General features: G+C 45.7%; 1 protein-coding gene and 1 pseudogene across 2 annotated transcripts; both read left to right on the top strand.

The window, feature by feature from the left end:
* Nucleotides 1-2,333: 2,333 nt before the first annotated feature.
* On the top strand, nucleotides 2,334-7,167 carry LOC125518729 (uncharacterized; annotated as a pseudogene). Its single transcript, XR_015610911.1, has 4 exons — nucleotides 2,334-4,240; nucleotides 4,750-5,002; nucleotides 5,080-5,862; nucleotides 7,015-7,167. The product of XR_015610911.1 is annotated as an uncharacterized LOC125518729 (transcript).
* A 1,606-nt stretch (nucleotides 7,168-8,773) lies between these two features.
* On the top strand, nucleotides 8,774-10,418 carry LOC147959274 (uncharacterized). Its single transcript, XM_087535645.1, has 3 exons — nucleotides 8,774-9,972; nucleotides 10,184-10,308; nucleotides 10,388-10,418. The coding sequence occupies exon 1, from the start codon at nucleotides 8,774-8,776 to the stop codon at nucleotides 9,818-9,820; it is 1,047 nt and encodes a 348-aa protein (XP_087391771.1). The 3' UTR covers nucleotides 9,821-9,972; nucleotides 10,184-10,308; nucleotides 10,388-10,418.
* The last annotated feature ends 439 nt before the right edge of the window (nucleotides 10,419-10,857 follow it).

Below are 10,857 nucleotides of genomic sequence, written 5' to 3'. Positions count from 1 at the left end.
GTGTTCTAGGGTGCATCTGCCTCATTATATAAAGGACCAAAGGGGGGAGGCTGGCCGGCCACATAGGGCGCGCCAGGAGAGTCCTACTCCCTCTGGGAGTAGGATTCCCCCCCCCCCCCAATCCTAGGTTGAATAGGAGTTGTGGAGGGGGGGAAAAGAGAGAGAGGGGCCGGCCCCCTCTCCTTGTCCAATTCGGACCAAGGGAGGGGAGGGGCGCGTGGCCCATGTAGGGCTGCCTCTTCTCTTTTCCACTAAGGCCCATCATGGCCCATTTAGCTCCCGGGGGGTTCCGGTAACCTCCCGGTACTCCGGTAAAATCCCGATTTCACCCGGAACACTTCCGATATCCAAACATAGGCTTCCAATATATCAATCTTTATGTCTCGACCATTTCGAGACTCCTCGTCATGTCCGTGATCACATCCCGGACTCCGAACAACCTTCGGTACATCAAAATGCATAAACTCATAATATAACTGTCATCGTAACCTTAAGCGTGCGGACCCTACGGGTTCGAGAACAATGTAGACATGACCGAGACACGTCTCCGGTCAATAACCAATAGCGGGACCTGGATGCCCATATTGGCTCCTACATATTCTACGAAGATCTTTATCGGTCAGACCGCATAACAACATACGTCGTTCCCTTTGTCATTGGTATGTTACTTGCCCGAGATTCGATCGTCGGTATTCCAATACCTAGTTCAATCGGGTGCTAAGCTAATGGAATGGGTCATGTCAATCAGATCATTCTCTTAATGATGTGATCCCGTTAATCAAATAACAACTCATTGTTCATGGTCAGGAAACATAACCATCTTTGATTAACGAGCTAGTCAAGTAGAGGCATACTAGTGACACTTTGTTTGTCTATGTATTCACACATGTATTATGTTTCCGGTTAATACAATTCTAGCATGAATAATAAACATTTATCATGATTATAAGAAAATAAATAATAACTTTATTATTGCCTCTAGGGCATATTTCCTTCACGCTCCACTTCTGGACTGGGGTTGCTTGCGGAATTTTGCTTGCTCTGCCATTAAGGCCTCCTTTGGTTTGTTGGAATTTCATATGATTTTTATAGGATAGGATTTGCAAAGAAAAATTTCCTTTAAAGCTCTTTGATTTGTAGGAATGGATTCCTATTCCTATATAGGATAGTAATCGATCCTTTACATTTTAAAGGAAAAGAAACATTAGATAAGACTCAATAAAAAAAATCCTATCCTATACATCAAATAATATTTCTTTCTTTATATAAATTGAGATGCATGGCATCTCACTTTCTATGATTTTTTCTATTCCTATAACATTTCTATCTTGGATGAATCAAAGGAGGCCTAACGTTCTGCCACTCCTCCATGAGTCTCCTTACCATGCCAGCCGTGTCCGCGGCTTCCTCAATCCTCTTCCCGTCTCGCGCGTTATTCCGTGCCATCCACAAAGTATATAAACTCTGCACCGTTATAGCAGGACTCGTGGTCTTCCTAAAAGGAGGGTTAGCGCCGTCAAGGGGTCCAAACCCCAAGCACGGCCGCAACAGTTCCTCAGCCAGCCCCGGCGCCACCGTCCCTCCCCGACCAGCGAAACCGCCTCCCGCTCCTCCCCACCTCCCTCCACCTCCACCCTCTCTCGGCCTCGTCGCGGTCGCGGACGCCTCCTCCGGCTGCTCGGGTTCTACCTCCGAGGCCCTCTCCCTCGCCGTCTCCTGGTAAGCCTCGCCTCCCCCCGAATCCCGCTCCGCCGCGTCGCTGGGTGCGTGGACTGGTGGGTTTGTCTCTCGGTCCCCGAATCGGATCCGCGGCGCCGCTCTTGTGTGTTTCTCCGCGGCAATGCTGGGATTCTTCGTGTGTTGACGGCGGAGGTTTTCCTTGTCCTCCGCCTCGTTGGCGTTCTCGGTTGCTTTTCGGCCGTAATTAAGTTGCGAAGCTCTTGATGGTTGATGCTCGCTAACGGAGTGTTAGATTTCTTCTCGACTTGTTGGTGAAGTTTTTTCTCGTTTTCCGATTCTTCGGGATTTTTGCTTCAGGAAAGTTCATGGCGCTGCTAACTCTTGATGCTCGCTAGCGGAATGTTCGATTTCTTCTCGACTTGTTGGTGGAGTTTTTTCTCGTTCTCCGATTTTTCAGAGTTTTTGCTTTAGCAAATTTCATGGCCCTGCTAACTCTTGATGCTAGCTGCGATTCTTCAGGGTTTTGGCTTCAGCAAATTTCGTCTGTTTGTTTCTCGTCCTTGGTTCAATCTCTAGTCCGTACGGTTCTGGTTTGGGGGTTCAGAATTCACTTGACTCATTCTTGTTGTTTCTTACTCAGTTTCCAGGCGACAGGCGTGATGGTAGAGGGGAGAAGAGGGAGAGGGCGGAGGGGGCGTCCGACAGCCCGCAGAAATCCCCGCGCCTGGATCCGCTGGCTGGTCCAGGATGCAGCGACGCGCCTGCGTCTCCGACGGAGTCGAGCGACGAGTGGCCATCGTCCGGGGAAGCGGAGGCGGGGACCAGCAGCGACAGTACCGGCGACGCCGGGCGGTGCGAGCACATACGCTCTGACCGCGAACTCCTGGATATGCACGTGTATTATCTGACGGAGCAGCTGGGGGTGCGCCGGCGCCGGAGGTGCCATCTTAGTAAGTGCAAGACGACCTGCAAGGGCAACGAAGGGATGATGAAGTGCATAGACTGCTCCAGATTCTTCTGCTCTGGGTGGACGGTGAACAGGGAAAGTCCGCAGGAACATGCCCTCTGGCACGCCGGCGAGAACACGCATTGGGTTGCTCAGTGGTGCGATGAACCTAATTTGGGATACTGCTTCTTGTGTGCGCGCGGTATGAGGCTCAGTGACCGGAGCGAAGATGACTATGCAGTGGCGGTCAGAAATGAAAAAAAAAATCAGCAGATGCCGGGGGATAGCGTTGCAAAGGATGGCTGGGGATCGGTGTCCGGCATTGCAAAGGATGGGTGCAAGACGGGGGGCAAGAATCCGCAGAACCCTGAGAACACGCAGAAATACCCGCACCTGGACCTGCGGCTTGGGCACTCGCCTGCGTCCGAGGCGCCGCTGGAGGAGACCAGCGACTGCACGTACCGACATACGACATCGGGTCGTGCAAGCACTTGTTCAAGGACAGAGAGGAGCTGGATGATATGGTGCGTGATATCAAGACCGCCGAGAAGCCCCCAGAGTGCGAGAATTTCCCGTGCACGACCACCTGCACCTGGAGGGGAGCTGCTGCTGGGTTGATGGTGTGCACGGAGTGCACCTCTACTTTCTGCACCGTGGAGAAGGGGGATATGGAAAATCCGCAGGGACACGCTCGCCGGCACGCCACCAGGGACTACCATTGGGTTGCTCTGTGGTACTGCTTCGAGTGTGGGCACGTTCTGAAGCTCGGTCAGGACAAGCTGAGCGATGATGAGTGGGCAGCTCTGGCCAGAAATAAAAGGGTTGAGCGGGCAATGTGGGCCAGCAATGGATGGGATGAGTGGGGAACGGTGGCCGAGAGTTATGCAAAGGATTTGTGGGAAATAGTGACCGGCAATGATGCGTCTGGGTATGCTAATGGGAATGGCTGTGTTATCAGAGGGTTGCCGAATCTTGGAAACACATGCTACATGAATGCACTGCTGCAGTGCCTCCTTGCGCCCGGTGAGCTGAGGACAACGATTTTAGGACCGGGTGCTTGGCTGGGGAGCATTGGTCTGCAACTGAAGCAATTGTTTGTGGAGACAAGCAGCACAAATGTTGCCAGGCGCGCGCTGGATCCTCAGATGCTATTGGAAGGTACGCGGTTGTTTAATCCACAGTTCAAGGGCTCTTATATGCAGGACAGCCAAGAGTTTCTTACATCTTTGCGCACTGCTTTGGAGGAGGAGACGAAGGACCTAAACAAATTTCATTGGGGTGCAGAGTTTAGTCCAATTGGCAATTCCATTTTCGGGGGCTGGCTGCGTCAGACCTTATGCTGCATAAGTTGCTCAACTAAATCAGTTTTGGATCTGCAATTTGATGAGCTCCAACTGGCACCGCCATCAAAGGATTGCCCAGCCAGAAGTGTTACGTTACCACCAATGACCAGAAACGGTGGATCTCCGACAAAGACTCGTAAGGAACTATTCCAACAAGCCGACAAGACTGATGGAGAAAAGATTCAAACAATTGCTGAAGGCTGTGATTCTCAGTTTCCTGGTTCAGAATTTGGAGATGAGGCCATGGAGAAAATACCCAATCCTTTTTCAAGTTGGTAAGCCTATGTGCTCCTCTAGCTAACTTAAAACATAGAATGTGGAACAGGCCCGCAGGTGTGGAATAGTGAGATCTAATACAAGCTAGCTATTTTTCTGAACACGGGAACAGATGACACTTTTGGGAATGGAGCTCTGGTGATAGCTAAGCAGAGAAAATTGTTAAGGCCATTTTACATATGGATTAAAGAATTAGCAGAAAAGCCTTCGGGGTGGCTACGAAAAATTGAGCTGGATGTTTCAACAGTCTTAGCATGGCAAGTGTTTGTTATAGTGTAGTACTGTAGTTCGAATTGACATTTGAAGATAGCTCAGGGTCTTGAGTCCTTACCTTCATAAAATAAGTGTTGCTCAAAATGGTTGGTTAACTTAAGCGTGTATGGTTATTGTCGAGAAAAGAGATCTTAGAATGTGGTGGTTAAAATATGCAAAGGATGAGGGTTTCTGGTTGCATGATCTTGCTAATGCAGATAAAGCTAAATCTCTCTATGCTTGAATCTGCAGATTCTACTGAAGTGGAGGATGTTGCACACAGTCATTCGCAGACTCAGAAGAAAGATGTCCCACGAGAGATCGTTGAAGTGCCAATAAAAGTTCTTGATTTCATTCCTAACTTGTTTGATGACACTGAAGGAATGGATGAATCAATAGTAGATCATCACAGTCCAGAAGATACTGGTCCACCTCCACTTGTTGATATAGAAGCCAAGGAGAACACTTACTCAGTAGAACCTACTCCCTCCGTCCAAAAATACTTGTCATCAAAATGGATAAAAAAAAGATGTATCTAGAACTAAAATACATCTAGATACATCCCCTTTTATCCATTTGGAGTACTACAGAAGACAAGGGGATAGCTCAGAGCAGTGATATTACTGATGATGAGGCAGTACATACGAACTCTGTTGCATCGCTCGAGGACTGCTTGACACTTCTTTGCTATTGTCCAATGGGATGGAAATATGATAACTGTTCCAAGGTTGTTGAGCTGCCGAGAAAAAATGGAAGTGAAAATGATGAACCGATGAAAGCAAGTACCAATGTAAATCCGACAATTGAAGGAGACCAGACTGAACTATCAGACAGGAAAACATGCCCAAGTGAGCGATCTAATGATTTGAATAGCTTGTCGGTAGAATGTACTTCTCCAAGTAGACAACCACATGGTTCAGATGCACATCATCAAGTTATTCTTTCTGAAAACAGAATTAGTGAAGAAATCAGTTCAGGGATGAGCTATGATGAAAGGAACTCAGCCTCTTGCAGCACTACCAATAAAAAACCTGAAAGTCAGGAAGGTGTTCAGGAAGCTGCACCTAGTTCCTTTCCAACTGATAAACAGACTGACCTGTTAAGTACCCATGATAGTCAGGATACCAGCGACCAAAATCAAGGCAGTGGGAAGCAGGTAAATCTGGATGATCATAGCGCACAACAAGCAGAAGTAAACCAAATTGAGCAGAAACATGGGACTGGTGGTTTTCAAATACAATTGGTTACTACGCTGCCACCTGTACTAACCATTCAACTGAAGAGATTCACCAATGCTCTTTCTAAAACGAGAGGACATGTGAGCTTTAAGGCGATTCTTCATGTAGAACCGTTCATGAATCCCAGGTACTGAGTTCTGATAGTTCTACACAGCAATTTCTAAGGCTGTTCTTTTATGCCTGTTCCATTAAGTTCTTACCTTTAGAAATCCAGTAAGTATTTTGTTTCATAGTTTGCTTCTACAAAGCTTTAGGAGTATTCCTAATCTGCAAAAATCGGCATTGCAGGTTACAAAAATGAAGGTTTTAAACACAAAAAATATGTCAGACTTCAGGAATTTATATTTAATCCTGTAAACTACTTTATAGGTTCAGGTTCAGACTACAATTTTTTTCTGGGTTCAGACTAGCATTTCGTACTTGTCAGGGCATGATAATTGCAAGCTTAATTTAATCGTCTGAAGGTATCAGCTTAATTGGAGTGTGTACTGATAGCCTGATATGGACCAGAACCCTGTGCCATTGATTGAAACTGTTAGTTTTTCTTTTTTGGTAAGGATACCATATTGGAATATGTATCTGATGTCGAGGCCGTCGAGCACAAACTCTGTTCACCTTGGCAGTGTATCAGTATCACTGACCAAGTTATGATGATATTATCATCTCATACTATGCTAGTGTATAGATTTTTTGGTCTGTAGGTGGTTAGGTGCCTTGAAACGCCTAACCAGGCAAAATATGTTTGAAGTTTGGATTGTTAAGTATAATTCTGGATTGTTAAGTACAAATCTAACATCTTTCCATGGATTGTGTTTAATTCAAAGAGTTTCTATAGTACATAATCAGTCACTTCAGATGCTATTGTTTTGTTTATCTGATGGAACTTTCTTGTTAACACTGTTCAGTTGTTGTTCCAAGAAAGATTAACAATCTGATATAGCTTTCTTGTTAACCTGGCAAAAAATGTTTAAAGTTTGGATTGATATAAGTGTAATTCTGGTTTAAGAATTTCAATGTTGGATGGATATTTATACAAGCCTAACATCTTTCAGAGGCCTGGTTAAAATTACTATGAGCCTTCATTTGTTAGAGTTTCGGTTAGTACATATTCTGTCACATAGAGATATACCGTGTAGTTTTTCTTAACCTGATAGAGCTTTACTGTTTAAAATGTTCAGTCTGTTTGAAGAAATACATATGATTGTTGGTACTCCTGCTAATGTTCAGTTTCTTGTTAATTGCTTCTTGTTTGACTGTTTATGTTTTCTCTAACCTCCAGTTCTGAGGATGAGCGCGGAATGTTGTGCGGCAATGATGCAGTTGGCCATGCATCTGGGTATGCTGATCGGGGTAGCCATGTTACCACTGGTATGCAGAATCTGGGAAAGACATGCTTAATGAATGCAAAATATTCTGCTACAATTTTCTGAGGCCACTGGGCTGAAAATCAATTTCCATAAAAGCACCTTTGCCCCGATCCACGTCGACCCAAATCTCTCGACTAGCCTTGCCACAATCCTGGGCTGCCCAGTTGCCACCTTCCCGCAATCGTACTTGGGCTTGCCTCTATCCACTCACAAGCTAAACCTGGCTGACTTCTTCTTCATCATTGACAAGGTCGATCATCGTCTTGCTGGGTGGAGGGGCCTTTTGCTCTCCTTGGCCGGGAGGGCCATCCTGGTCCGCTCCGTTCTACGCGCCCTGCCAATCTATGTCATGAGTGTCCTTCTTCTACCTGCTGGAACCATCCAGGAAATCGAGAAACGCTGCAGGGCCTTCTTTTGGTCTGGTCAGGAATCTACCTCGGGCGGCAACTGCAAGGTCGCTTGGGACCTCGTTTGTGCCCCCTTCGCCAATGGGGGCCTTGGTTTCCTCTCTCTACCCCACATGAACATGTGTCTTCTTCTCAAACATATTTCCAAGTTACACGACGAGCAAACCTCGGGAGAGACTAGGTACTTGATCACCAAATACGGATGGTCGACCGCTAACGATGTAGGCATGTTGGACAACCAGCATACCCCGATTTGGAAAGACATAATGAAAGGCCTCGCCCTCTTCCGGGACACCACCCGGGTCAGCGTCGGTAATGGATCCACTACCTCCTTTTGGCTTGACCTTTGGCTCCCTGGCTCAGCTCAAACCCTAGCCCTTCAATTTCCGGCTCTGTTTTCACACTCCAATCGAGTCCACACATCAGTGGCACGCGCTTTGACCTCGAACGACCTCACCTTGGATCTAACACCTAGGCTGTCTCACGCAGCCGAATGCGAACTGCTTGAACTACGCACTATATTGGCCACGGTGAACTTAAATATGCAGGTGGCTGACATGAGAACTACAAGGGGCGCTGAGAAACCTTTCACCGCTAAGCTTGCTTACCATGCGGTTTGGAGGACAAAGCCCACGGACACGCTAGCCCCGGCCATCTGACGAAACTACGCCCCAAATAAATGCCGACTCTACCTCTGGCTTGCCCGCAAGGACTGCCTCTTCACGAATGAACGTCGGGTCAGACGGGGCATTGCTACTTCAGCCGCATGCCCCTTCTGCGACCACTGTGAATCCATCAACCACCTCCTTTTCGAATGTCAGCACCTTGCTCCTCTTTGGGGGGAGCTAGACAGCCTCTGTCCAAGTGCGCCACAGGGGCTGCTCCAAGCTTGGGAAGGCGAATGGCACAAGAAAACTAGATCAACTGTTCTTCTGGCCGTTCTTTGGAATATCTGGAAGCGACGGAACGCCAAGGTCTTTCGGAACATACATCTTGGGCTTCATGATGTGGCAAGCTCCTCTGCGGAAGATCTTAAACTTTGGTCCCACCGCTGTAATAATATTCAAAAGCAAATTCAACTCAGGGACTGGGGCTCCATGTTGTTCCACCTTGCCGGGAGAATTTAGCCCCCCGCTACATGTAATTTTATTCCCTCCTTAACCCCCCTGTACTCTCTGTTCTCCCTGAGATCTGTAACACCCCGACGGTTGGCAATAAAAGTTCAGGCAGGCGTAAGCCCGCCGTTGACGCGTCAAAAAAAAAAATGAATGCATTTGTTAAGCTGAGGGCATTGATTATAAGACCGGATAAACAAGCAGAAAGGCATGAAGCTGCTGTAAATGCTAAGTACCTTCCAACCAGGAAACAAACTGATGTGCTGAATGTCCAGGGTAGTCAAGATACTACTAGCCCACTCAATCAGGGCAGCGTGAAGAAGCCAAAGCTGGTTACTCGTTCAAACATAAACAAAAGGCAGCCCGGTGCACGTCGCTCCCGGTTGCGCAGGGTCCGGGGAAGGGTCCAACCACATTTTTCAAACATTGATGTTCAGATTTTTGTGAAGAGCCTTGAGGGGAAAACAGTACCAGTACTGATCGATTTAAATAACCCTTCATGTCATCTGATGGATTTAATTGCAAAGAGGATGCTTTTTGATCCTGCAAAGCACTACATGGAGTACAGGGGCAGAATTATCAATCCTGAATCTGTATTGACCGATTATGGAATATGTAAGGATTCAACAGTCAACATCCGGGCCAGGATTCGGGGTGGTCAGATAATGCTTTCTGACTATATCCAAGATATTGAGCAAGCACTAATGCAAACTCAGCTACCTCACAACAATAGTTTAAGACCTGAGTTTACTGATGAAGGTTGCTCGATCCTTGAAACACTGACCAAGGAAGTGGTAGAGACCATAGCTAGGGGCTACTGTTGGGCAGGAGAGCTGACACTCGCTGACTTCTATGTGCACGAGGGCAAGGTTCATGCCTATGCCACAAATTTAGTGAGATCAAATCGAGGATTAATTAGAAGAAACTTAGCTGATCTAGCTGGTTTAATCAGAAACAATTTTGTCTTGGATGGTTACTTGCCAGCATATTTGGATCACCTTATATGGCTTCTTGAAAACCCTGGTTTCTTGAGTAGGAGAGTGCTGCGGAAGACATATAAGCTTCGTCTTCTGACGCATTGTTCATATGTCCCCTCTATGAACAGAATAAATATGGTTATTCAGCTGAAGATCTTTTATGATAAGTTGGACCAGGCAGAGAAGCTGCTTTTCATTGATGCATTGTTCCATTCCTGAATTGCGATGAATCCTCACTGGCACAACAATATAAAGTTCAACATTGTTCTTAAAAAAACTTCAAGAAGAAAAAGGGTGGATACAACAATACTTACTTTGATGCTTTTCTGTTCGTACGGAATTTTTTTGTCCACTCATTTGCGAATGGACGGGTAAGTTTTAATACTGTCTTTGCATTCCTTTTATGTGCTATGATAGTCCTGTACTTGCTTTAGTCATTTGATATTCTGATTGATTGTAAGATGTAACACACGGACAAATATGTGTATGCAGAGACCTATGTTTGTTTTAGACATCTATTATTTTAGCTATATCTTTGAACATATTTTCCGAAGTTCTGATAGCTTCTTGTTGGACATACAGAATGGACATATCCAGCTGTACAGGTGTAACTCTGGATTGGAGGTTTTGATAGCTATTTGCTTTGGAAACTTCTTGCCAGAGTTCATTGGAATGTTGATAGAGCTGAACTTTAATATTTCACATCTGTAAGGGTTCTGAACTAAAGGTTGTGTACACAGTTGTTTCAATTCAGTGAATAAAGTAATGTTTGTTTCCTGAACTCAGGGTTAGGTATTGCCTTCATCTTGATGTCAACTTCAATTGAAAAACTTCCGAAGCTTGCAGGTACCAACTTTTGATAGTTCTACATAGCAATATTTAAGACCCCTTTTTATGCCAGTTCTAATAAGCTCAAATCATTAGAAATCTAGTAACTATTTTGTTTCATAGTTTGCTTGTAATAGCTTTAAGAATATTCCTTCTCTTTGGCAAGAAAAATGCATTGCAGATCACAAAAAATAGGTCATGTTGATGGTTTTAAGCACAGAAAATATGCCAAACTATACAAAAAATATATACTTGTAAGTCTGTAAACTATTTTATAGGTTCAGACGACAATTTTTTCTATGTCCAGACTGCCATTTCGTACTTCTCAGGACACGATAATTGCAAATCTTAATTGAATCATCTGAAGGTATCATCCAGTTGTCGTGAATGTATATGAGGAAAAGGTTTATTTATCTGTTGGTGGTTAC

Source organism: Triticum urartu, chromosome 7A, assembly GCF_056163025.1.
Source record: "Triticum urartu cultivar PI428250 chromosome 7A, HENAU_Tu73, whole genome shotgun sequence".
NCBI lineage: Eukaryota > Viridiplantae > Streptophyta > Magnoliopsida > Poales > Poaceae > Triticum > Triticum urartu.
The sequence above is the reverse complement of the archived record's forward strand: the minus strand, read 5'-3'. Positions and strand labels throughout refer to the sequence as shown.